At 49.2% G+C, this 27,556-nt stretch overlaps 1 protein-coding gene across 12 annotated transcripts in view; it reads left to right on the top strand.

Moving 5' to 3' along the window:
* Positions 1–6,394: 6,394 nt before the first annotated feature.
* Positions 6,395–27,556, top strand: part of LOC136790012 (delta-1-pyrroline-5-carboxylate synthase-like) — a 44,521-nt gene continuing 23,359 nt past the window's right edge. Inside the window, exons 1-11 of one of the 12 annotated variants that reach the window (XM_066991677.1) lie at positions 6,398–7,164; positions 7,782–7,932; positions 10,085–10,209; positions 11,900–12,044; positions 14,438–14,511; positions 14,737–14,836; positions 22,085–22,107; positions 22,758–22,780; positions 22,884–22,990; positions 24,196–24,815; positions 26,164–27,090. In XM_066991677.1, the coding sequence (XP_066847778.1) occupies positions 10,189–10,209; positions 11,900–12,044; positions 14,438–14,511; positions 14,737–14,836; positions 22,085–22,107; positions 22,758–22,775 (381 nt within the window). In that variant the 5' untranslated portion in view covers positions 6,398–7,164; positions 7,782–7,932; positions 10,085–10,188 and the 3' untranslated portion in view covers positions 22,776–22,780; positions 22,884–22,990; positions 24,196–24,815; positions 26,164–27,090. The other 11 variants (XM_066991707.1, XM_066991597.1, XM_066991564.1 and 8 more) reach the window with 11 other exon arrangements.

Here is a 27,556-nt window from a genome sequence, read left to right as displayed (position 1 = left end):
AGTCCTCGCTCTATTGTACCTTTGTCACTTAGCTACATGTAAAACTGCACTTTTAGTATCATCTGACATACAGAAAAAAATATCTAATTTTAGTTCTTAGGAAAGTAAAGAATTTTTGTAAGTTTATTTGTAATAGACACAAAAAAATATCCAATATATTATCATTACACTCAGTTGCAGACATGCATTGTGTTCTCAGTTTCTAGATTTTTATGTCCTTCTGTTACTGGATGATTTCACTTATTTTTGGCTCTCAAGCAAGCATGTTTTTTGTGACACCATGCTGACAGTGTATGTGCCTTTGTCAGAACCTACACGGAAGAAAACTGAGGGTGCAGGAGAGAGGAAATCTCTGTAAAGGGGACGATAGTTGTTTTCTAACCTATTTGGCTTTCTTTGTATATAAAGGATTAAAAAAGCATAAAAAAATCTACCTTGGAACTGTTCCCTTTGTTAGAAGAATAGAATCACAGAATCGCAGAATCACAAAATCACAGAATCACAGAAGGTTAGGGACTGAAAGGGACCTTGAAAGATCATCTAGTCCAATCCCCCTGCCAGAGTAGGAATACCTAGATCAGGTCACACAGGAATGCATCCAGATGGGTTTTGAATGTCTCCAGAGAAAGAGACTCCACAACCTTTCTGGGCAGCCTGTTCCAGTGTTCTGTCACCCTCACCGAGAAGAAGTTTCTTCTCTCATTTAAGTGGAACTGCCTATGTTCCAGCTTTAACCCATTGCCCCTTGTCTTCTCATTGCGTATCATTGAGAAGAGCTTGGCTCCATCCTCCTGACATTCACTCTTTACGTATTTATAAACATAAACGATGTCACCCCTCAACCTCCTCTTCTCCGAGCTAGAGACCCAGTTCCCTCAGCCTTTCCTCATAAGGGAGATGCTTCACTCCCTTAATCATCCTTGTGGCTCTGCACTGGACTCTCTCAAGCAGTTCCCTGTACTTGAACTGAGGGGCCCAGAACTGGACACAATATTCTAGATGCAGTCTCAGCAGGGCACAGTAGAGGGGGAGAAGAACCTCTCTCGACCTACTAACCACAGCCCTTCTGATACACCCCAGGAAGCCATTGGCCTTCTTGGCCACAAGGGCACAGTGCTGGCTCATGGTCATCCTGCTGTCCACCAGGACCCCCAGGTCCCTTTCCCCTATGCTGCTCTCCAACAGGTCAGTCCCTAACTTATACTGATATCTGGGGTTGTTCTTGCCCAGATGCAGGACTCTATACTTGCTCTTGTTATATTTCATTAAATTTCTCCCTGCGCACTTTTCCAGCCTGTCTAGGTCTCACTGGATGGCAGCACAGCCTTCTGGTGTGTCAGCCACTCCTCCCAGTTTAGTGTCACCAGCAAACTTGCTGACAATGAGCTCTATTCCCTCATCCAAGTTGTTGATGAATATACTGAATAGTACTCGTTCCCGTACTGACCCTTGACGGAGTCCACTAGATACAGGCCTACAACTAGACTCTATCCTATTGACCACAACTCTCTGCTTTCTTTCCTTCAGCCAGTTCACAGTCCACCTCACTACCCAATCGTCCAGACCATGCTTCCTCAGTTTAGCTGCGAGGATGCTGTGGGAGATGGCGTCAAATGCTTTACTGAAATCAAGATAGACCACATCCACTGCTTTATCATCTATCCACCTGGTTATGTCTTCATAAAAGTCTATCAGGTTGGTTAAGCATGACTTCCCCTTGGTGAAGTCATGTTGACTGCCATAATGACCCTCTTATCTTTGATATGCTTAGAGATAGTGCCAAGGATAAGTTATTACATCACCTTTCCAGGGATGGAGGTGAGGCTGACTGGTCTATAGTTACCTGAGTCTTCCTTCTTGCCCTTCTCGAAGACTGGAGTGACATTTGCTTTCCTCCAGTCCTCAGGCACCTCTCCCATTCCCCACGACTTACCAAAGATGATAGAGAGTGGCCTAACAATGACTTCTGCCAGCTCCCTCAGCACCCACAGGTGCATCCTGTCAGGACCACGGATTTATGGATGTCCAGATTGCTTAATTGGTCCTTAACCTAGTCCTCATCAACCGAGGCAAACTCCTCCATTATCCTGACTTCCTCTGGGGCCTCAAGGGTACAGGGCTCCTCAGGACAGCCTCCGGCAGTATAGACAGAGACAAAGAAGCACTTGTCTTTGCCCAACAGTTCCCTGTTTAACCATGCAGGTCTCCTGGCTCCCTTTCTTGACTTCCTACGGGTTGGGATGTTCTGATCTTGAGCTCGGAAGAAGCAGTCCTTGAATGCTAACCAACTACCTTGGGCCCCTTTACCTTCAAGTACCCTGTCCCATTGGATTTCCTCTAGCACTTGCTTGAAAAGGTCAAAGTCGGCCCTACTGAAGTCCGGGGTTGTGATTCTGCTTGGTATTCTGTTCCTGCCACGTGATATCCTGAACTCCACAATCTCATGGCCACTGCAACCAAGGCTGCCCTAAACCTTCACCACTTCAACCAGACCCTCCCTGTTAGTGAGAATAAGATCCAGCAGCGCTCCTCTCCTAGTTGGCACATCCACCATTTGCATCAGGAAGTTATCACCAATGCACTGGAGGAACCTCCTGGACTGTGGGTGGCTGGCTGAGTAGGCTTTCTGCAAATATCAGGGTAGTTAAAAGCCCCCACGATAACCAGGTCCTGCAATTGCGAGGCTGCTATCAGCTGCCTGTAGAAGGCCTCATCAACTTCCTCATCCTGATCTGGTGGCCTGTAATAGACACCCACAATAGTATCACCCATGCCAGCCTGCCCCTTAATCGTCACCCACAGACTCAACTTGCTCCTCATCCGCCCCTGGACAGTACTCAATACACTGTAGTTGCTCTCTCATGTAAAGATCAAATCCACCACCTTGCCTTGCTGGCCTGTCTTTCCTGAGGAGGGCATAACCATCCATGACCACTTTCCAGTCATGTGAGCTGTCCCACCATGACTCTGTAATTGCCACCAGATCATAATCTCCTGACTGAACATGGATTTCTAACTACTCCTGCTTATTCCCCATGCTCCGTGAATTGGACTTCCCCACTTCCCTTTCCTCTCTCTGCTCATCCTAGGCTTTTCCTTCTCTGTCCTTGTCGTTCTTTTCCCCACTCTGTCCTTCGTTCCGTCTTTCTCAATTATACACCAATTCTCCCCTGCTAATGTGTCACTACCCTCATCTGCCCTGCTCTTTGCTCTTGTGGTCCTTCCGCTCCTTGTCCTACCCGTCTGCATGTCTCTGTCCCATGGCCTCTACCATCGTGCCATCAAGCCCTCTGTCCAGCTTGCTCACCTTTTTCTTCTGTGCCCCTGTCCTTCTCCCCTTCCCTTGACACTCTTTTGCCGTCTCAACCCTGCTGCACACTGCTCTCTCCTTTCTCATCTCTGTCCCATTCTGAGACCCCTCAGTCTCAGTGCTCCAGTGTTCTCCCCCTGCCCACTCCCTCTAAGAACTTCTCAGTTCTCCATCTCTCAGTCCTGTTGCCCCAGCAGTATTTGATTTTTCTCAATCTTTCTTTCCTGCTCCTTACGCTCTTCACTGAGAGGGTTGTTGCGCACTGGAACAGGCTCCCCAGGGACATAGTCACAGCACGAAGCCTGTCAGAGTTCAAGAAGCGCTTGGACTGTGCACTTTGTCATATGGTCTGAATTTTTGGATAGACCTGTGTGGAGCCAGGAGTTGGACTCAGTGATCCTTATGGGTCCTTTCCAACTCGGGATATTCTATGATTGTATGATTCTATTTATCTTGCAATTTCTTTCTGTCAGTTTTTTCCCACTTTGTCTACCTCTGCTTTTCTGTGTTGTTACATCCTGTTCCGCTCCACTGTTTCGATTGTGCTTCCTTGCTCTCCACCCCTCTGTTTCAGTCCATCTGTTGTGCTCCCTGTCCCCTTTCCCAGTCAAACCCCACGTCCCTGTGCTGACCTTTCTCTGCACCCCACACCCCCCGTGATTCTCACTCTCCCTCTTTCTCGTGCCTCCCCCCCCTCTATTCCTCTGTCCCAGTTCCTGTCCCTTTCCTCGTCTTTGTCTGCCTCAAAGCATAGCCCAGTTGTTCCTTTGCTTACTTTTCTCTGTCACTCTGTCCAGCTTCCTCTGCCCCTGGTGTTTCCTGATGCACCCCTCCCTGTCCCTGTGTTTATTCTCACTTCTGGTCCCTCTCTGTTCTGCTTCCTGTCCTTGTCTTTTCTGTCTCTCTCCCCGTGCTGTTTCCTATTTCCTCCTTTCTCACTAGACCCCCATATTCAGCCTTTGACTTCCTTTGTCCATTGCTCGGTCCTTCTGGCCATCGCAGTTGTGCCTCTGTTCTGCTCCCAGTCCAATCCTCTTGATCATCCCTGTCCTGCTCCCTATGTGGTTCTGTCGCTCTGCCCTGCTGTCTGTCGTCTGTCCATTTTCTCGCTGCTTGTGTCCTTTTTCTTTGCCCTTCCTCCTTTTGTGCTTCAGAGCCCATGGCTGCAGGAGGCAACTATTCCCTGCGGGATGGATGGACAGAGGGAGTGAAGCTGCTCGATGCTGGAGCCCTGTGCCCCCCCCCCCCAGGGGAAGGGGAGAACGTATGGGCAGAGAACCCTGCCACAGCCTCCCTCTGGGGAGTCCTGCGCACGAGTTAATAAAGAGTTGGTTTTCTGGCTTGCGCTGCTGTCTGTGTTTGTGGCCGTGGGTAAGTGGCCATCCCGGTGTTGGTGGGTGCAGGTTCCGTAGTGGGGTGGGTGGCAGAAGGGTGCAGAGGCTGGTACCCAGTTCCTGGAGCAGGGCCCCAGGTGAGGCTGTGGGGGCTGATAGATGCGGACTGCTCCTTGGTGTGTGGGGGCCACCTTGCTGGGGGGCTGCAGGCTGTTGGGCCAGGGGAGTGGGGGGAAAGCGAAGGCAGCAGTGGGGTAGCCCTGTGCTGTCTTTGCTCCCTGGGGTAGGTATGCTGGGGCTGGTCTATATGGACGGAGTGGTTGGCAAGCGTGGCGAGGGCTGCTTCTGCTTGCAGGGGAGAGGCAAGGGTGTCGGGGAGGCTGGGACAGAGAAAGCCTCTGGCGGGGGAGCAGGGCTAGCCGCGGGGGTGGGGGCGGGTCACAAAGCCCGCGGCTGGCTCCGGGACATCCGCATCCGCAGGGTCAGGTGGCTGTGAGCGCCGTGCCCCGCAGCATGCCGGGAGTTGTGGTCTTTGGGCTACGAGCGTCCGCTCAGCCACGTTGGTTTCCAGGGCAAGCCGGGAAATGTAGTTTCACGTTGCCACTCAGCTTTCGAGCCCACAATAGCACTGCGCAGTTCGGAAGGGCAGTTCATCCCGCATTAGTGGAGCGGGGTGTCTTTTCTTGCCGTTTTCGTGTGGTGTTCCGCAGGGTTCCCGCTGCTTCCCTTAACGAGCAAACGGTCTCGGAAGCTGTTCCTGCAGCTCTGACTCCGCGCATGAGCAGAGCAGGCTGGCTCTGCACGGGCGCCGGGACGCTATCTGGTGCCACCTGCTGGCCGAAGGTCGGTACTGCGGGCGCAGAAGCGGTCCGCGCTCTCTGCTGCCACCTGCTGGCGAGAACTTGGTACTGCAGGAGGAGAGGCTTCTCGCATGCGCAGTACCGGTGGCTAGCCGTCGTGCCCCACAGCATGCCGGGAATTGTCGTCTTTGGGTTCTGGGTTTCCGGTCCGCCATGCCGGTTCATGGGGCATGCCGGGAAATGTAGTTTTGCGTTCGTGCTCGGCTTCCAAGCCAGGAGCGGCACGTTGCTCTGGGCAGTTATTTCCTCCCCTAGACAGCGTGGTGTGCGTGTTTTTTGCTGTTTTTGAGCAGGTACTGCAGGCTGAGCGGCACCGCGCATGCACGTTTTTTTTTCCTGAAAGTGATGTTACTATATTGATTTTTTTTGGCATGTAATCTGTTATGCTCCTAGATTTTTCTTCCTGTGTAAAAGAAAGGTTTGAGCTAATTCCAGTTGAAAAAGTTTCAGTTACTTGCTTGGTCATATTGTCCTTTCAATATTCAAAGCTGAAGCAAAAGCATGGGGATTGTTGCTTCTAGAAACATCCCAGTTCTCTTGTCTGCACTCTGCTACGCTAGAAAAAACAAAACAAAACAAAACAACAAAAAAACACAGCGGCTGCTCCTCCTGCTGTCTTTCTAGGTTCTTGTGCTTTGCCCCCCCCCTTTCCCAGGTGATTGGCTTTGGGTTCCAGGCAGGGCCTAATGGTAATTGAGTCACAGGCATCCCATCAGAGAGCTCATTCTGCCTGGGCTGCACTTTGGGGTAAATGCTTTGTTTTTCCTTCAGTCAGTTGCAGGGTCCTTTAGGTGGGTCAGAGTCTATGGCCTGACGTGTTTCCAAGTAGAGGCCAGTACATGCTTCTTTTGGAGGTAACAACTAGTAGGATCTGTTAGAGTAAAGCAATCTGTATAGTAGTAGGTGCATTTATTGCATGCAGCTCCTCTTCAGGTGAGTAATTGTTATAGCATGTTTGTGGATAGGATAACACACGTTATCCACGTTTGTGGATAGGAAACACACGTTACTTTGTGTGTTTGCTTTGTGGTTCTAGGTCCCTTATGATTTTTGCAGGATTACAGGGCAGATGCTATGTAGTATGATAAATGCATACTTCTAAGCATTTATGGCCTTTTGGCATTTTTGGACCGCGGGCGCCTGCCAGGTCTACCCGTGTTTTTTTTTTTCTTTCTTTCAGGCGGCCACCAGTTCTACCTCTTCTTTTTTTCTTGTTTTTTGTTTTGGGGCGGCTGCCAGGTCTACACGGCAGCCACTGACGGCAGAAGCGGCTATGTGAATGGCAGGAAACCGAGGGCAGAAGTGACGTTAGGGCGTGCCTTCACTGAGGGCCAAAGCGGCTCCGTGATTGGCTGGACCATGAGGGCGGATGTGCCGTTGGGGCGAGACTTCCCTGAGGGCAGAATTACTTCGTCATTGGCTGGGAACTGAGGGCGGAAGTGACGTCTCGGCGAGCCTTCTGTGAAGGCGGAGGCACTCCGTGATTGCCTGGAGAAACCCGGGGCGGAAGTGGCGTCACGGCGTGCCTTCACTCAAGGCGGAAACGCTCCGTGATTGGCTCGGAGGAACCCAGGGCGGAGGTGCCATACAGGGCGTGTTGGCACTGAGGGCGGAAGCTGTCGGGCCGGGCCGGGCGGCCGAGGCGCGGTGCCGCAACGAGGTTGGTGGTCGGTGCCGGGACGGGCCAGGACGGGACGGGAGCGGGTGAGGCGGCGGGCGGATGGGGCGCCACGCGCTCGGCGGCTTCTGCGGAAACGGCCCTTGTGCGGGGCGGGGGCGGCGCCGCACCGGACCGGACCGGACCGGGCGTGCGGCGGGGTCTGCACTGCGCGGGGCTTCGGAGGGCTGGGGGAGAGAGGGGCGAAGCGGCGCGGGGGGGGGGGCGGGCGGGCGCAGGGAGGGCGGCGGGGGGGGGGGGGGGGGGCGGTTGCGTGCGCTTGGCCGACTCGCCTGTGGGTTGGATGGACTGCTCCGTCCCGCGGCATGCTGGGAGCTGTAGTTCTGTGGTGCGCGGCCGGTCTTTCCCCGAGCCGGGGCCGGGGCCGGGCCGTGCGCGCCGGGAGGCGCAGGTTGCCGCTGGCTGCGAGCGCGGCTGCCGGCGGTGAGGCGAGCGAGAGCCTTCGGGGGCGCTTCCGCGGAGCGTCGGGCCGGGAGGGGTGGGGGCTGCGGCGGCCGGGCGCGGGTCCTCGCTGCGCTCGATCGTCGGGCTGCGCCTCGGAGGTTTTCCTCCCCCCGCGTGCTGACGGCCGGCTCTCTCCTTTCCCTGCGGCTCACCAGGGCAGAAGCAGCTCCCCACCGTTGGGACCCCTGCGGGGTTTGTCGCCGAGCGAAGGTGGCGCGGCAGCTGAAGGGAGGAAAGCTGCAGCTGGCGTGCTGCAGTCGCAGGTTTCCCAGGAGAAAGAGCAGCCCGTCTGTCCCAGCTGTCCGGGTAAGTCGCAGCGACCTCCGGGTGAAATCCAGGCGTGAAGGGGATTTTGGTGGCTCTCTTAGACAGCTAGTCCTACCAAAGATCGCATCGGTTACAAAAGGTAGTAGTAACCTTGCAGTTTGTATGTTCTGTAACGTCTGTAGCACAATAAACTGGCAGGTGAATAAATGAGCGGGTACAAATACACGTGACTCTATAGCTGAGATTAAATAACGTGCAGTTTCTTCTGTGTTTTGTCTTTCAAAGCGCGTTGTTTGACTCGGTGATCCTTAACGATGATCCTCGGTGGTCCCTTCCAACTCAGGATACTCTATGATTCTGTTGTTGCTGAGCGCCTGAGCTTTTTGCTCACATTACTGAGGAAAGGAATGGCTGTGCTTCTTCCCCACCCTCCTCTTTTTTCTTTTTTTTTCCTCTCCTCTTCTCCCTCGATGATGGGGACTCGAAATGTTTTCCTCAGAAGTCCATGTGAAAATTTAAAAAAAAAAAAAAAAAGCTGATGGTGAACACTGACAGAATTGGGTGACACTTTGATGACTTTGACGACAAGGTAGAGGGCAAAGAACGTGGAAATTTCTAGTACGTTAGTGTTACTCTGTTAGCAAAACCGACGTACACGCTGCTTGCTGTTCCTGGTTTTTTGGTTTGGCCTGGTTTTCCTTTCAGAAGTCTCCCCAAAGGCCTTTGTGGACAAAACTTTGTCCCGCTTCAGCTTTAAGAATTATCCTAGAAATAATGAACAAGTGCTTGCAGGGCTTTCCGGGACGCTAGCTGTGGTCAGTCAAGAACGACTTGGGAGGCAATTCCTTTCGTGGAATTGTAGAGTGGTTTGGGTTGGAAGGGACACTTAGAGATCCTCTAGTCCATCCCCCCGCCTCGACCAGCGGCGTCTTGCACTAGGTCAGGTTGCTCACAGCCCCAGCTACCGCAGCTTTGAGCACCTCCGGTAACGGGGCCTCCGCAGTTTCTCTGGGCAGCCCGTTCCAGTGTCTTACTACCCTCATCGTGAAGAATTTCTTCCTTTTGTTCAATCTAAATACGTCCTCTTTCGGTTTACAGCTGTTGCCTTGCCCTGTCGCTGCAGGCTCTGGTAAAAAGTCCTTGCCTGTCTTTTCTGTGAGTCCACTATACGTGTTTAAAGGCAGTAATGAGGTCTCCCCAGAGCCTTCTCTTCTCCGGGCTGAAGTGTGACAGAACCCTGCTGCTGGTGCTGGCTTGCGGGTCAGTGCCGAGCTACCGGAAGGAGGTTTTTATGTACTTTTCTACTTCCTTCAAAGGGAAGTTGAAGTACAGACAAGCTGACTGAGAACACTCCAAAGTGGTAGGCGTGAGACTTTTTGTAGGACACCAGCTCTTCTCCTCTGTGAGCGGAAAGAAAGCTTGTTCGGGCACAGGTATCTATCACAGAGGGCCTACTGCAACTACTCAGAGCTGCGGTTAGTTCATTCAACCACCCAGCTTTTAGGTTGTAGGGTGTGCCTGGGACTGCTCTCTGAAATGATGGGTAATAGCCAGACGTGTTTGTTCGCATAGAACCTCTGGGAAGTTTGGCGGTAGAGTTTAGGGTTTACATGTTAGGTAAACAGAAGTATCACTCAACTCAGAACATAGTTAAATAAAAGTACAACATTTATTTAAAATGAATAAGTGTGTGTCTATAGTCTTGTGTCCTTTCTTTGCAGAACTCAATAGTTAGCCTTTATACATATTTCTAAGTTGCCCGGTTTATCAGTGTACAACACAGCATTCGGGAATATCATCTGAGATTTTAGGTGAAGAGGACTGTCCTTTGTTCAGTTGTGCACTCTTGTGTGTCAGCCCTGATTCTGAACCATATAAAAGCTGTAAACTTCTTTCTGGTTTTCTCTCTAACCTCACTGAAATGTGGGTACTTCCCAGCTTACGTGATACTATTCAGCATGTGGATATTCTGTTTCCTCACACTAGCTACAATTCCGGTGAAGTGACACATCTTGAGCCTGCATGTTAGTGTTTCATCCTTTCAGTTCCACAAAAGGAGGGTTCTGTGGGAGTTTTGAATCCTGTAAAGTGGAATACAGGTTTTTAGCCTCAAAGGCTTTAGTTATTTTTCCCTGGTGAGCTTTGGAACAGAAGATATGTAACATTAACAGTTTTTTGTTATTCATTTCAGGACTCTTTGACAGCCCTCCAGGATCCGATGATGCAAAGCTCACTGACACATCCTACCCAGGAGACCAACAATCTGTGACATTTGGAACCAAATCCCAGGTGGGAATGGGAGGAATGGAAGCCAAGGTAGAAATGTAGAACACTTATTCTCTTACTGAGAGGGAAAGGGAGATGTGGAAAGGGGACTTGATAATACAAGATTGAGAGGAGTGGCCGATAGAGCAGATAATTGTGTTGCCATTCAGAGGAACCTTGACAGGCTGCAGATAGGGGCAGGCAGGAACCTTTTGAAGTTCAGTAGAGGGAAATGCCAAGCCCTACCCCTAGGGAGGAACAGCTCTCTTCACCAGCACTGGTGGTTGTATGTCTGGGCTCAGAAGGTCTTTGGAGTTCAATCCAGTTGTCAGCTGGTCACAAGCAGCGTTCTAGAAAGTTGCCTGGCAGAAAAGGACTTGGGGGTGTTGTGCTGGTCAACAGCTCGTTGAACAGGAGGCAGCGGTATGCCCAGGAGGCCAAGATGGCCAATAACATCCTGGCTTGTATCAGAAATAGCGTGGCCGGCAGTACAACGGAAGCGATGGTCCGTCTGTGCTTGGCACTGGTGAGACCGCACCTTGAGCACTGCGCTCGGTTTTGGTCCCCTCCTGTGATGGTTTTACCTTGCTAGACAGCTGAACTCCACCACAACCACTCTCTCGCTCCCCCTCCTTGGAAGAGGAGGGGGAAGAAGAGAAAGAAAGAAACAACTCACGGGTTGAGATAAGGATAATTTAACTAAAGGAAAAAAAAATTATTAAGGAAAAATTATTATTAATAAATTAGTCTGACTAAAGGGAAAAAAATAAAAACAACAGGCAAAGGCTGTGTGAAAGTGCAGAGGAGAGAAATTACTCTCTACTTCCCACAAACGAGCGATGCTTGACCACGTCGTTGAAGCAGGGCCTCAACACACAGACGTTTTCACGAGAGCCCACCCCTCCCTTCTTTTACTTTTTTCCACCTTTTATTGCTGAGTGTGACATCATAGGGTATGGACTATCCCTTTGGTTGGTTTAGGTCAGCTGCCCTGGTGATGTTCCTTCCTCGCCTTTTGCCCGCCCCCAACTTGCTAGCTCTGGGAGGTGTTAGAGGGAGTCCTGATGCTGTGCCGGTATTGCTCAGCAGCAGACACGACGCTGGTGCGATACCAGTGCTGTTCTAGCTACAAGCGCAGAGCACAGCACTGTATGGGCTGCTGCAGGGAAAGTTAACTCCATCCCAGCCAGACCCAGTACATCTCACTGCAATAAAGGTACTGAGTTTCTGGGAATACACTCGGAGAAGAGCAGCAAATCTGGCAAAGAAACTAGAAAACAACGTGAGGAACAGCTAAGGGAGCTGGGATTTAAGTCTGGAGAGAAGAAGGCAGTGGGGAGGCCACATTGATCTCTACAGCTACTGAAAGGAGGTTGTAGCAAGGTATCGGTCTCTTTTGTCAAGTGACAAGTGATAGGGTGTGAGGGAATGGCCTCAAGTTGTGCCAGGGGAGGTTTAGGTTGGCTATCAGGAAGCATTTCTTCATGGAAGGGGTGGTTAGACGTTAGAACAGGCTGCCCGAGGAAGTGGTAGAGTCCCCATCCTTAAAAATATTTAAAAGACATGTGGACATAGCACTTAGGGATATGGTTTAGTGGTAGCATTAGGACGATGGTTGGACTCGATGGTCTGAAGGGTCTTTTCCAACGTAAGTGATCAAAGTGGAGCAAGAATTCCTGTTGAGCATGGGGATTCAAATAACAAGTGCATTTTCGGGAACTGGCTCTATCCTTCATCGTAGGTGAAAGCAGCTCTGTGGGCCCTCCAAGGAGGCACCTCTGCAGTGATTGCAAGTGGAACCCACCCAAAGATCTCGGGTCATGTCATCACAGATGTTGTGGAAGGGAAGAAAGTTGGAACTTTTTTTTCAGAGGTAAAACCTGCAGGTGAGTACGGAAGTAACATGTACATTGGGAGCTGTAGAGATTTCCTGAAAGTTTAGGGTTGAAACTTGGCTAGGCCTACCTGTTCAACAAATGGGAAACTATGCTCTGCTTGACAAACGGCTTTTGAAAGGTAATTTTTAATGTTGGAATAGAACATCTTGAATCCTCTGCTCGGGTTCCTTCCAGCTGATGACTTGCTGCATCAGTCTTGCATTCAAAGAACTAGGTAGAATTTGTATTGCTTTTAGTCTTAGAGGTTATCATCTATTATTGAAGATTTCAGGGTGAAAGCGTGCATATAGAATGTACCTATATATATGGTATATATATATACTATATATATGTGCATATAGAATGTGCAGTACCAAGGCCTGATTTCCCCTTTTGCCTCTGCATCGCTTCACGTTTATCTGCTTTGAATTGTACTTGCTATTTTGTTGCATAGCGGCTGCAAAGGAATCACAGGCTGGTTGAGGTCGGAAGGACCTCCAGAGGTCACCTGGTCCAACACCCCTGCTCAAGCAGAGCCACCCAGATCTGGTTTTCCAGGACCATGTCCAAACAGGGTTTGAAACGTCACGAAGACTGTGACTCCACGACCTCCCTGGGCAGCCTATGCTAGTGCTCAGTCACCCTCACAGCGAAAAAGTATTTACTGATGTTCAGGAAACCACAGGAGGGGAACATCCTATGTTTCGGCCTGTGTCTGTTGCCTCCTTTTTTGTTCCTTGGGTACCAGTTAGAAAAGTCTGGCTTTGTCTTCTTTCCACCCTCCCTTCGTGTGTTTACAGACATCGATGAGATCCCCTCCAAGCCTCCTCTTCTCCAGGCCGAACAGTCCCAGCTCTCCCAGCCTGTCCTCATAGGAAAGGTGCTTCAGTCCCTTACCATCCTCGTGGCCCTCCGTTGGACTCTTTGCAGTGTGTCCAGGTCTCTCTTGTACTGGGAGGCCCAGGCCCAGCACTCCAGGTGCGGCCTCACTGTTCCTGAGCAGAGGGGGAGGATCGCCTTTCTTGACCTGCTGGCAATACTTTGCCTAATGCCACCCAGGATACCCTCAGCTGCTTTTGCAGCAAAGGCACATTGCTGTTTCGTGTTCAAGTTGGTGTCCACCAGGAAACTTAGCTCCTTTTCCGAGAAGTTCCTTTCTAGGAAAAAGTGCGATATCAGCGCTTTTCACTTTGTCCTGCTGCAATAAATTTGTATCAGCTATAAAGCTTTTCATCTTGTAACCCCACGTCTCAGACAATTACAAATATGGTGAACAGCAAAAGTAAAGGTGAAATCTTATTGCGACCCTTCCTCTACCATGGAACGTGGTTACTCCCATTCTTTCTTTTGTCTTCTGTCTTCCAAAACACACTTTAAATATTCAGGTAACTTTTTAAAATGAACTCTTATCTCCTCGCGTGTGTCACTTTTTTTCAAAGAACACGAAAATACGCTCTACTTTATAAAGTATGACCTCGCTTTAAAAAGCTGTTTTAACACTCCTTAATTAAGTCTTCTTAATCAAGTGTCCGCTAGTTCTTTTCTTACCTCCTGTTATTTTCCTTAACATTGGAATTCCTGCTCTGGCAATTTCTGTAGGACGCTTCTGAAATAGAAGTCCAGGCGTATTAGTCACATTTCAAGTCATCTGTCCTACAGACAATTTCAAGAGAGTTAAAAATGAAAACGTAGCTTATCCGTGAGCTACTTGAGAACTCCTTAGTGAAATGCTGCGTGAGCCTTTTGACTTGTTACTTCTGCTTCTGTTTCAAAACTTGTTCTGTATCATTTCAGTTTGAGACAGGTTCTTTGATATCCATGCCAAGAAGAAAACCTTTCTTCCGTAGGAACCCTTCAGTGTGCACAGGGAGGGGCGTGGAGAGAGCAGCTATTCTGCAAGCTGTTACTCAGGCCGCTTTTGGCTTCCAGTACTGTTTGTACATTCCCATGTTGTTTTGCAATCTTTTCTCTTTTCGTTAGTTGTCTAATTAAACTTTTTCAAAGGATGCCTCCCTGTTTTCAGTTTTCTCCTACGCCCTGAGATTTAGCCGTCCTTGTATTCTTTTGCTCTTTGTCAAGTCTTTTTGATACAAGCTGTATACAGCTTTGATACAAGCTTGTTCGTCCCCTGTGACCTGGATGATCTTGCTGAATCTCCGTGATGCCTTGAAAAGGGCTGTGCTCGGGGACCGTGGCAGCATTTTGGTATCTGATACAGATTTTCCTGTTCTGGCATACAGTGAATTTCTTTGATATGTCTATTAGGACCGTACCTGTTTTCCTGCTTTGAGTAAGGAGTTGGAAGATGAAAGGTTAGCATTCGTTTCCTGCCACGTGGGCTGTAACCTCTGTCTGCATGTCTTGTGGTTGTGTTTTGTTTGTTTGTTTGTTTGTTTTGGCAGGCCCTCCAGCAGAGCAGCAGGGTGAAAGGTCTCGAGCTGGTGGCAGGACCCTGGCAGCGCTGCAGCCTGAGCAGGTGAGAGAACAGTATGTGCTCACTCTTTAAGGTTGGGAACATGTGGCAAGTCTTAAAATACAGGTTTATAACACAAATGGGTCCTGGAAAAAATCAGCTGGCTCCAAGCATTCAGGGAGTCAAGACAGTGAGAAGGTGTGTCAGTAGAAATGAGCTGAAGTGAGCCAGATGTCAGACACCATGGACTTCATATAAGGATGCAGTTCAGAAACTTTTCTCTTTCAGAGAGCGGAGATTGATTATTGTCTTGCTGATTTATTACCTGATCAGAGAGAAGAAATTCTCTTGGCAAACGAGAAGGACTTAGAAGAAGCTGAAAATAAAGGTAATATTATGGGTCCTTTCATGGTACTCCTGTTGTCATGAGCTTTTCTGGGCCTCAAAGGAAATGAGCAGAACTAGAATATTCCGTCACCTGCAATTGGATATTATGGCTGTCACAGGTTAGTGAGCCCAGGACTTTGAGAGCTTGTCAGTGGAAACAGCTGCAGCTTCCATAATTACATGAGAGATGTCTTCATCAGAGAAGACAGAGAGGCCTTTGAAAACAGCAACCCACAGCATTGTTTAAAAAAAAATAAAAATCAAAATAAATAAATAAATAGCATTTTCTTTTGCCAAAGGAGGCTCGCTTTAGAAATTGAATATAGCAAGTATCTTCCCTGTTATCGTCATGTATGAAATAGCATGAGTATCTCCTGGGCTGGTTAACGTAATGTTTGGCCCCTGTGTGGAAGGTTGTTACTTAAAAATGATGCTTTCCGGAACGAACCATATTACCTTCTGACCGAGGAAAGTACAGTTCAGGCAGCATAGACTAAATCCATTCTTTTGTGTTCGAGTGGTACATCGAGAAGCTGGTCTTGGGTTAGAAAATGTGTGAAACTGGCACGTCACAAACTGTAATGCAGAGAGATCTTTGATAACAAAAGTGTATTTCTGTTGGTGAGTTACTGGAAGGCTGCAAGAAGTCTTGCCTCAAAAGACTCTTCTGAAATGAATTCTGTTGCCATCCCAATTTTTTTTTTTCTACAGGCACATTCTTGGGACTTGCTTCTGCAATGTCAAGAGTTATTCAGGGTTGGTTTTTGATACCCAGCGTAGAGAAGGAGTTAGCTTACATTCAGGTGCTGCGGTTTCTGCACGTGTCTTATAACGTAGGTTCCCTGCTGAACTTGCAATTTGTGAGGTTCCTACCAATGAGCACTTTCCTGTCCATGCCGAACGCAGCTGAGTTGCAGGCTACCATTCAACATCAAATGTTTAATATAGATTGTTAATAACAAATCGCAACTGTTAAGAATACGTGTTAAAAAAAAACTTAGCACAGAAAGTAGAAGCTCTAGGCTGTGAGTGGTCTGTCCCATACTGATACTGCATGTTTGCACTGAGGCAGAATGATTGCTTTTACTCACTTGTGGAGCGATGAGTCTAGGCGCTCACTGCTAGTATTTTTAGCAAGAGTGATTGAGCATTTCTCTAACATATGAGCAAGTGTTTGAGGAGCAAGTGATGGGTATGGGCACTTAGAAAGAGACTGCTAAAGGGCAGCTTCCTATTTTATAACTGAATTTTGTGAGTGTTGGTCCTTGTTTCATACTGAAGGGGAGTATGCTCACGTGAAAGGAAAAGGCACTAGTCTCCCTCGTCTGCCATTATTACTTCCTTGCTGCTAGCTCTGTTCTTCATAGAAAGCCAGTATGTTTCCTCGTCAAATTCTAGTCTGCCTTCCTAGACTTCAGCCTTTGCCTCCTGGGTCTCTTGCCTTGCATAGACAATCTCTCCCCTTCTCCTCTTCTTCTTCATCTCATTTGTAAACCTTTTATCAGGCTGATTCTTACTGGCTTCCCACCCCCCAACCTTTTTCTATTTTTTCCTTTTTTTCTATTTTTTTTTTACGGACTTAGGATGGCTTGTCTTGTTAGTTACTTTTCTTCCTGCCAGCCCCCAGCCTCAAGTTCTCCGATGCGACTTCAGAGGATCATCTTTGATACCTCCGCATCTGAATAATACGGTTCCTGTCCCATGCTGTAGCTGACGGCAGGACGGACTCTGAGTGCAGAGGAGGGGTTGCTTCCTCCGTAGTTTCCTATTGCGTCTCATACTGCCTTGGGTAAGCAATTACAGAGGAAATTTGACTTCTCCGTGGAGCAGTGTGCGCCTGACAGCTAGCTGGAGGCAGCACACACGGCATTGAGTCAGTGCTCCAAGTGCGGTCCTGAGTTGCAGTAACGGTAAAACAATTGCAGACTGACAGTTTAGCTTCTAAGGAGCATATACAGATAGCACGTTTGCCTCTAATGCTTAAAAGGCGAGGGTCCGCGATCACATTTCACGGACTGCTTCCTATAGATTTCAAGAAATCCAATCTTTTCTCATCCTAATCCAAAACATAGTTGATGCTTTGCTTACTGCAATGCGCTCCTGAAGTACAGCCGCGCTCTGTTATTGTTTAAAGGGAACAAACTGCCTTGAGACCCGTTACGTGGGAGGGAACCGGGGGCGGAAGTGACGTCAGGGCTTGCCCTCACCGAGGGCCAAAACGGCTCCGTGATTGGCTGGACCGTGAGGGCGGATGTGGTGTCCGAGCGAGCCGTCAGTGAGGGCAGCAGCATTCCACGATTGGCTGGGAACCCAGGGCGGAAGTGGCGTCACGGCTAGCCTTCACTCAGGGCGGAAACGCTCCGTGATTGGCTCGGAGGAACCCAGGGCGGAGGTGCAGTGCAGGGCTTGCCGGCACTATGGGCGGCAGCGGCCGGGTCGGGCCGCTGAGGCGCGGTGCCGCAACGAAGTTGGTGGTCGGTGCCGCCCCGGGCACGGAGTAGTGTGCACCCCGAGCACACGGCGCTTGCCAGCTTTACGGGAGCAGGTTATGTAGCGGGGCTACATAACACATAACAGCAGCGGGGCAGCGGGAGCCTCTCCGGCTGCTGAGCTTCAACCTGCCGCACAGCTCATCGCCGCGCAGCCGTTTCCTCGCTGCCTCAGTCCCCCACTCCGGGAAAGGCGGGAGAATCGGGGGTGGGGTGGGTAAAGCGTGCGGGTTGAGATAAAGACAGTTTAATAGGACAGCAAATTAAGAGAAAGTAACGACAACAACGTGTACGCGCACGCAAAGCTACCGCCGCACGCGTGTCCGGTTGCCCGGCCGGTTCCTGAGCAGCAGCCGCCCCCCGGCCGTCCTTCCCAGTTCCGGACGCCCCTTCGCGGCCAGCTCGGGTCGCCGTCCCGGTCGCGTCTCCTCCCGGCTCCCGGAGCAGACAAAGCGTCTCCCCTCCGGCCCGAGCGCGCTCAGCGCTCGCAGCCCCTTCTCGTGCGGCGGCTCCGCTCCCCCGGTCGCCGCGCCGGGCCGAGCCCCGCGGCCCCGTGCCTCGCTCCGGAGGCGTCCGCAGGCGCTGAACGGAGGGTCGGAGGGCCCCCGCCGGCGGCAGCCTTCCCCCTTCTGCCGCGCCCGGCCGGCCGCCCGGGCCTTCCTTGCCGACGAGAGCGGCCCGGCCCGGCCGGCCGCGCGCAGGTCCCGCGGCGCTGCTCGGTGCCGCCCGGGGCGGGCGGCCCGGGGCCCCGGCCAACGAGGCGGCAGCCGGCGGCGTGGCTCCGGGGAGATGGGCGGGGCATGCAAATCACGCCGGAGGGGAGGGGAGGGAGGGAGGACGAAGGGGCGGGGCGAACGCTCGGAGGAGGCCGAGCTGCGCCAATCAGCGCGGAGCGGAGGGCGGGCGCAGGGGCTCGGTGGGCGGGGCACGCGGCCGGCGAGCCGCGGGGAGGGAGAGGCGGTGCCGGGGGCGGGGCATGCAAATTCAGCGCGGGGCCGAGCGAATCGGGCGCGCGGGGGCCCGAACGGGCCGCTGGGAGGCAGCGGCGGCGGGGCGGTCGGGGGTCGCGGCTGCGACCGGAGCGCTCGAGAGTGGGCGAGGGCGGCGGGTTGAGCCCCGGGAGGGCGGGGACGGGCGGTGGAGCAGCGGCCGTGAGGTGGGGTGGTGGGCGCGGGAGGGGGTGGTGTGTGAGCGGGAGCGACCATTGTTGCACTTTAATGCCCAGCAATAGTGACCCTGAGGGTAGCGCAGTAATTGGAGCGTTGCAAGGGTTTCCCGCCCTTGCCAGTGAATGGACAGAGTAATTAGGAAGCGGCCTTTCCGTCACGGGATGTTCGGAATGTTGGCTCGGTAAATGGAAAGGGATCCTGGAGTCCGTATCTGCGTCCTTGATCGTAGTAGCACGAGTTTTGACGACCCTTGGTTGTTGCATTATCCCCTGTGTAAAAGGACTCGTACAGTGGTTCACTGAAACTGCAATATCGAAACAAATGACCGTGGAGCCACCACCTTACTCACGTAAGGTGATGATATTAGAGGGGATGGAAAGCAAAGAAGGTGAAGAAGAGGAAGAGATCTACCAAATTACACCGCAGAGAAAAGTTTTGCAAAAATCAACAATTTATAAAGAAGAAAAGGGGGGAATTGTGGGAATAAAAATGTTGTTTTTGCAGAGTTACGTTGTTTAGAGGGAAGGAATGCGGTGTTGAGATAGGCTCGCAGTGATAAGAAAGCTTAACGGACAACCTTGTAAAATGCAGACATCCGGACTCCTCAGAGCAGCTAGGTGAAAATCACGGTGTCAAGTCAGATCAGTGAAGAAACATTACCACTTCGAACAGTAAAAAAGTCAAAAGAAATTTGAAATTGAACAGGCCGGCAACTGAAGGCCACGTAGTGTCTGTGAAGCGTCGGATAGGTTGTGAACCTGGAATACCCAGTCAATGGGGTCATCATCCCAGTTGATGCATCATCCTAATCCAAAACATAGCACCCTACCAGCTACTAGGAGGAAAATTAACTCTATAATAGCTGAAACCAGGACAAGCTGAGGTTAAATAACGTGCAGTTTCTTCTGTTTTATCTTTCAAAGAATGTTTTTGCTGAGTGCCTGAGCTTTTTGCTCGCCTTACCAAGGAAAGGAATGGCTGTGCTTCTTCCCCCCCTCATCCCTATTTTTTTTTCTCTTGTCCCTCGATGACAGGGACTTGGAATGTTTTTCTCAGATGTCCATGTGAAAGTTTTAAAGAATGCTAATGGTGAACGCTGACAGAATTGGGTGACTTTTTAAAGGTGGAGGGTAAAGAACGTGGAAATTCCTAGTACGTTAATGTTACTTTGTTAACAAAACTGATGTAATAGCCACTTGCTGTTTCTTTTTTTTTGGTTTGGCTTGGTTTTCCTTTCAGTAGTCTCCCGAAAGGCTTTTGCTGACAAAACTTTGTCCTGCTTCAGCTTTAAGAATTATCCTAGAAATAATGAACAAGTGCTTGCAGGGCTTTCCAGAATGCTTATTGTAGTCAGTCAAGAATGACTTGGGAGGCAATTCCTTTCATGTAATCGTAGAGTGGTTTGGGTTGGAAGGGACGCTTAAAGATCATCTAGTCCATCCCCCCTGCCTCGATCAGTGGCATCTTGCACTAGGTCAGGTTGCTCAAAGCCCCATCCAGCCCAGCTTTGAGTACCTCCAGTAATGAGGCCTCTACAACTTCTCTGGGCAGCCTGCTTCAGTGTCTTACTACCCTCATTGAGAAGAACTTCTTCCTTTTGTTCAATCTAAATCTATTTTCCTTCAGTTTAAAACTTGTCTTGCCTTGTCGCTACAGGACCTGGTAAAAAGTCCTTGCCTGTCTCTTTTGTAAGTCCACTATACGTGTTTAAAGGTAGTAATGAGGTCTCCCCAGAGCCTTCTCTTCTCCGGGCTGAAGTGTGACACAGCCCTTCTCCTGGTGCTGACTTGCAGGTCAGTGCCAAGCTACCGGAAGGAGGTTTTTATGTACTTTGCTACTTCCTTCAAAGGGAAGTTGAAGTACAGACAAGCTGACTGAGAACACTCCAAAGTGGTAGACGCGAGACGTTTTGTAGGACGCCAGCTCTTTTCCTCTGTGAGCGGAAGGAAAGCTTGTTCGGACACAGGTATCTATCACAGAGGGATGCAGCTCTCTCATTATCACTTCTGCTGACTCCTGAAGTGTTCCTATGCGCTGGTCTGATATCCCTGCCCATCTGTGGCAGAAGAGTTTGTCCCTCAGATTGCAGAAGCAGCATTGTGGAATTTAGGTTTTGGAATGTATTGAGATTGTACTCCTGAAATCTGACCTATTTCAAGATACTACCTATCCTTTCAAACCTTGCTTCTCTGAAATCCAAGTCATTGTCGTTACCCCAGAAATACCGAAGGGAGAAATGCTCCATTGAGCAAATTATCAGAAAGACAGAAACAATTTAGGCAAGCCTCCCTCCCGTGGAATTTGTGGATTCCTTAAACTGGCCTTGCAGGAGTATTTGAAGTAAATACTATCCAAGAAAAAATTATTCTCACATGTCCCCTCAAGACTAGGAGATGGTTACCCAGCAAAATGCTTGCTCGAGGCACGGGCTCAACAGCTGATTAAATAATTGGAGTGTGTGGGATAAAATATTGCAGACAGCACAGTCCACGCGTTTGGTTGTTTAATGCCACTGAGATATGCTTTTATAGCAGAAATGTGTCAGAATTAACAGTAATACAAGGAAACGATGCAAACCTGGAGGTAGGCAGTGAGCTTTGTGAGCAGGGAGTGCTGGTGTGGCCCTGTTCCTCTGACTACACCTGTGCGAATCAAGTAGGGGAAGTGAGTATGGATGTGGCATTTCAGCCCTTTCAGGGAGCTGAACGTCACCTGAAAAGATGACAACATCCCTGCCCTGAAGGACCTGCCCACCACAGTCTGTAGCATTGTGTGCATTTGTAGATTGCTGGGCCTGAGAGTAGGGGACTATGGGATGTTGGGGCTGGGATTTGATTTGGGGATTCCCCCCAGCCCCACAAGCTTAGCTTTTAAGTTAAAGCTTGGAAATAAAAGAGGGAGTGAGGGAAGAAAAAAGCAAAGCCTTACAGAGCCTCAGCTCCATTGAGGAACGAATAACAGTCTGTTTGCTTCTGGAAGAACTTCCCACTGCTGAGGATAGATGGGGTGGACCCCAAAAACTAGATGGGATTCTGTGTGAGCTGGTGATACTGCCAGCAGGACTCCATAGCTGACGAGAGACATTATTTGTTTTGATGTCTGTCACAATGAAAAATGCTTGTTTCATCCAACTTGGGGAAGTAGTATCAAACTCACAGACAGAAACAATATTAGTAAGACTCTATTATACAGTCATTGTGAAAGTTTAGCATAGCGAAGAAACTGTGTGTATAAGGTGAAAAATGGAGACATACCTCCGAGAAGTCCCAGTTTGTGGCCTTTAATCTTTTTTCTTGTTTTTTTTTGGGGGGAGGGGAGGGGAGGGGAGGGAAGGGGGGTAATGGGGGAGAGAGATGAACATTACCCAAAAAGGTGACAAAATCCGTGCCTAAAAAGCTCACCTGCTACAGCTTTTATAAATGATCTTTGCACTGCAAGTTTCAGTTTTCGTGAAGCCAAATTGACATAAATCTGAAAATTTCCATGGGTTTAAAAGAACGCTTACTGAAATATTCTTGTCATTCACAGTGATAATGGAGTGAGTGAACTTGTTCCGCATAGTGACCTTACTTTATTTTTTTTGTATTCCAGCAAACCTGTGCAATCCCAGGAGTGTAAGTACAGTCTTGTGTAGCATTGTCATTCTGCCCCACCACTCTGATATCTAACACGGTAATACTTTCTGGATGTTGTCTACAAATTCTTTCCTTTCTTATGTAAGAGGTAGATGCATGTATTGCCTAGTTTGTCATAGATTGTTGCTGAAGTACTGTTTTATTTGTATTTGTGAAGACAGCAGAATCAAAGATAGCAGCTCGGCGACTTCCACCGAGATGGTCATTAAGATAAAACAGCGAAGTTTCTAGCATATATTAAAAAGCCTGGAGGAATTAGCATAGCTTGCAGGAAATTGTGCTGGAAAGAGATGATATTTGACAGCAAACATGAAAATGTTGTCTTTTTACCAAGAATGATGAGAACTGCTGCGTCTGCCCTGTGTTTGGATGGGTAAGTGGGGTGAGTGAGTTAAGAGGAGCTGAGCGTAGAGTTTGTGGCGGAATTGAGAAACGAATGAGATAATTTAACCTCTTTTCTGTGCGTGTTTTTTTTTTAAATCCCATGCTTTTGTTATTATCCAGAATTTTTAATGTAACTCTCTATTTTAACTGGTTTGGTTTTATGGATAGCAGCTAACTATAGAAAGAACTAAGATCCTGAAGTGTCCTTGGAGCTGCTAACTCTACTTCTTTATCTCTTCCCTAAGAAGACGCCCTGGATTTAAAGACGGTGTGTATTAAATGAAGTATGAGAAGAAACAGCTTCTTCGGACACTTGCGCTCCTCTTCTTCAGCTCGTGCAGAAGGCTGACAGCCTGTCTCACTCTTGTCAGTGCTATCCCACCAGCTCCTGTAGGAGCTCAGCACTGCGTTTGGCCTGTTGCGATCTTCCCGCTCCCCTCATTTCTGTGCTGCAACGCCACCATCCACGAGAAGTCAGGTAGGATCTGGAAACCTTTGAAATTGCTAAAGAATCAAACCTCAGCTGTCAGTTTTAGCCCATTGTATTCCAGACGTTTGCTTTGCTGGATGATGGTTTGGTTTCGTTTTTGATTTTGTAATACGTTCTTTGTAGAGGTTATTTTAAGCAGACAAGTAGGTAGCCTCCTTCCTTCGGTGGATTTGTGCAGGTTTTAGCTGGGCTTTGCACATCTGAGCGATTGCCCAGTGGCTGTTCTGGTCTTGACGAGTCCCTAAAACCTTTGTCTGCCTCGCCCCTCCTCTTTGTGTAGTAAGATGCATGTTTGCGCAAAAATTATGTACACCGTGCATAAGCCCCCCAGTGGTTATGGGGCATTTTCAGCATTTCACAGATAAGACTCCGTGTTTACTTAATCACTTAGGCATAGTCCTGGCTTTCAGCGTAGGCATAGCTAATGATAGTTACTCAAGTGGTTATGAAGTTCCCAACGTTTGTTTGTTTATATATATATATACATAGAGAGAGAGAGAGATACATACACATATGTATATGTATGTATATACATAAATGAAACTGAGTCTGTGGAGTAAAAGACTTTTCTGCTTGCTGTATATACTCACGTATCAGCAGACTCATACGCAAGCTGATCCAAACTGGGTGCCAAGCTGTGCCTTTTTTGTCGCATGGAATATGCAATCTGTGCACCTCAGGTGTACCTTGTCTATTAACTATTTCTTACATTGTGCCACCCCATTAATGTCAGTGGATGTACCCAGCATCACCTTGGGGCTACATAGAATGTGGAAATTTCTAGTATGTTAATGTTACTCTGTTAACAAAACCGACGTACTAGCTGCATGCTGTTTCTATTTTTTTGTTTTTCTTTTCAGTAGCCTCCCCAAAAGTTTTTGTGGACATGTTGTGTATCTTTTCTTGTTCTTCCAGGATTCATTTGGCAGGAAAGACGACCATGGAATCCGAGGGCTGTGGACAACCATCTACCAGATGGTTGTTGCAGATGCCTTCGGTCACGTCATTTGTCCTTTTAGCTCGCCCTTTCCTTTATCTTGAGTTGAATTTTTGTGCAGCGCTATGTTTGCAGTGGTAACACTGCTGCTGAGGTGTTTTCGATTAAAAACGATCTTACCTGTAATAGTGAATTCACCGAGTGTGGCTTTGTATAACGACTTCCACGACCATAACATTTTTCTCCTTTGTCACAGATAGGAGGAAAACTCTTTCCAGAGAGATGGAGAAGGAATTAATTATACCTCTGCCTCATCCCGTGAGACCAGAAGATGTGGAGTAACTGTAAGCTGCGATTCTCAGGAGACATACTAAGCATCTCTGGTTCCTTCTCTGCCTGCCCCCCTAAGGCCTTAGGGATGAGAAATCTTAGGCTTGATGTTTTTCCCTATGAAATACTGTCGCGTTAAGGGGCGTAGCTGACTAACTGTTACGGGTCTGGTCGGATTCGGGGTACTGAACTACCACGGTCACGGATTCACCAATAACGTAGCACACCTTCGCTCTAGTTGTGTTCAATGAGAACTGTCACGGCTAGGAACAATGCAACGAAGGGCAGTTTATTACAGCAACAGGGACACAGGTTCTTTGGAATTGCCGGCGATAAATTCACTGTCCGCAAAAGCAAGCGAGCACACATGAAATACACAGGTACTCGTCCTGGCTATTAACGCATTAAAAGGCACAAAGGCTGTAGAGATTTCTAAGTTTCTACGGAGACGCCTGGTACAACCAAGCATTCAAATCTTACCCCACGACATCCCAGTGCGGGGGGAAGAGAGGCTCAGCCCGTCGACTGATCCTGGAAGTCAGAAAGGTATCCTTTTGTGATGGTATCTTCCCTAACATCCCCTTTCACTTAAGCCAGTTTACATTATCCACCAATCTATTCTCTTTAGTGACCAGTGATAGGACCCGTGGGAATGGTGTCAACCTGCGGCAGGAGAGGTTCAGGCTAGACATCAGGAAGAGATTCTTCGCTGAGAGGGTTGCTGAGCACTGGAACAGTCTCCCCAGGGCAGTAGTCGCTTCACCAAGTCTGTCGGAGTTTAAGAAGCGTTTGGACTGTGCACTTAGTCATATGGTCTGAATTTTGGGGTTGAGCTGTGTGATGCCGGGAGTTGGGCTCGATGATCCTTGTGGATCCCTTCCAATTCGGGATATTCTATGATTCTGTGATTATTTTCTGTCCCTTTTAGGTGGAGCTTGAGTGACTCTAGTCAGGCATATCTTGGTTATGATTTGTAAAGTTTTCTTGCTTTCGTTTAAAGCTATAGGGGTCTGAGAAATTCAGAGCGTGTGCTCAGTGAGGGGTGGCCGCAGCTTGGAGGCATGGAGCTTTTGGGATGGAGATGTGTTTTGGTATTATAATGATGATATAATGAGCAAAAGTTCACTAGAGTACAACGTTCTGTCAAAACCATGACAGGTGGTTGGCTCAGGGTGTGAGAAACAAAGTTGTGTTTTTGCAGTACAGAATTACTTTTCTGTATTCCAAGGTAATTGTGTAGTCATAATAAGGAGAAATGCTAAGTAGATAAGTGAAGGGAATGAGGACACAGACTCCAAGATAGTCGAGAAATGGAGACCCTTTATTGTTCCAATGCCAGATATTATATAACTTTCTGAGCCAGCTACATGCACTGCAAGCAGCTAGCGTGCGTAGTTACAGACTTCTGATTAGCGCATTCCTTTTGATCATGCATAGCCCTCTATAGGCCCGTCCGAGCCTAGCAACTTCCTATTGGTTCCCACTTCCTCTTATTCTAGCCTGGTTACCACTCTATGCCTGTGAGTAACCTTCTTCTTAACCCTTAGTGCACCGCTGTATCAATCAGCTCCAGTTTATCATCGAATGGGTCACCTGTAGATAAGTGGACAGTAGAAGGCCTCACTGTTCCAAAATAAGGTAGAAGCTTGAGAAAAACAAGATGAGCAATGTGAGAACAGTAAAACAAAGATCACAAGTTCTCAAAACATAAGAAAGGAGAAATTAAAGGGTTGAAAAAACAGAAAAATTGTACATACATGGTATAGAGGAGCGTCGAGTAGCTTGTGAACCTGTAGTACTTAGCCAATGAGGAAACAGGGGAGGTGATCAGGTGTCGGGTAATAGGGAATAAAAGGTTATGATTTGTTTACTAAAATGTGTTCCTGATTGACAGGACACTCGCCATTGCAATCACGAATAAAATAGCCTCACAGAAGATCCTGTCTGAAGAAAATTGAGATTTTTCTCACAAGGATGGTAAACCTGCAGCTTATCAGTCTTGGTGCACATAAGAGCATCAGGTCCACGTCTCATCACAGAGCCTATCCGTGGTGTCTCCACTCTGCTCTACGCTCTGTACTGTTCCTTAGAGTCAGCACACCAAGTTCCCCTAGTGCAATAGCATGTAAAGTTGGAGGCCTAGGGAACGCTTAGGAAGCGCAGCTACCCTCCACCCTGAAAGCTTTTTGAATGCTGTACATTTTCTTTAAAATGTGAATATTAGTTTAATTTGCCTAGTTACTCAAGGCAATTACTCCACAAGTACCAAAAGCGATATTGAGAAGCCTACTTCCAGCATCTCTGTTGGTAATAATAGCTTCATACTTGTGTGCTTATCCTCATGCCTTTTCCTTTCAAATACTGGAAAGGCAGAGACTGTTCAACCAAGTCATCTCTGATCCAAAAACCAAAACTCTGATTTCATCCCAAACTAATGCTGTCTGATGTCAGTAAAATTGCTATTACTCTCGGTCATCCTGGCTTTCGCAATTGTGCCTCTGTTGGACTCTCTGTCCAACCCTGTCGATCACCCCTGTCCTGCTCCCTGCCCGCCGGGTGGTTCTTCTGTCCCTCTGCCCTGCTGTCTGTCTGTCCACCCAGTTCCTCTCTTGCTGCTTGTATCCCACTTGTGCCCTTTTCCTTTTTCTTGCTCCTTCTGTGCCTCACAGCCCATTTCTGCAGGAGGCAGCTGTTCCCCAGGGCATGGATGCTGAGACGGACGGATGGACCTGCTGGATGCCTGAGCCCCGCAGCCCCCCAGGGGAAGGGGAGAATGTCTGGGCAGGGAGTTCTGCCGCAGTCTCCCTCCCAGGAGTCCTGTGTAAGAGTTTAATAAAGTTTGCTTTCTGGCTTGTGCTGCCCTCTGTGTTTGTGGACACTGTAAGTGGCCGTGGCTGTGCTGCTGGGTGCAGGTTCCTGGGTGTGGAGGGGGCGGGGGCTGGGGTGTTGGCCCTGTGTTTATTGTCCATGGGGGAGCCAATGGACACAGACAAGTGATCTGGGTGTGGGGGCCACCCTGCGGGGGGGGGCAAGGGCAGCAATGGTGGGGGTAGGCCTGTGCTGTCTTTGCTCCCTGGGCCAGGTGTGCTGGGGCTGGTCTGCGTGGACGGAGTGATTGGCGAGGGTGACCTGGGCTGTGGCTGCTGCGGAGGAGCAGGTGAGGGAGGGCCTGGGCGTCCGTGGCAGAGGGGAGGGAAGGGTGTTGGGGCGGCTGGGTCCTGCGGGATCCGTGGCTGGGGTAGTAGGCAGCGGATCAGAAAGCACGGATTTGACTCTGGGGCGGGGCG

The sequence above is a fragment of the Anser cygnoides genome, chromosome 1, assembly GCF_040182565.1.
Source record: "Anser cygnoides isolate HZ-2024a breed goose chromosome 1, Taihu_goose_T2T_genome, whole genome shotgun sequence".
Taxonomy (NCBI): domain Eukaryota; kingdom Metazoa; phylum Chordata; class Aves; order Anseriformes; family Anatidae; genus Anser; species Anser cygnoides.
The sequence above is the reverse complement of the archived record's forward strand: the minus strand, read 5'-3'. Positions and strand labels throughout refer to the sequence as shown.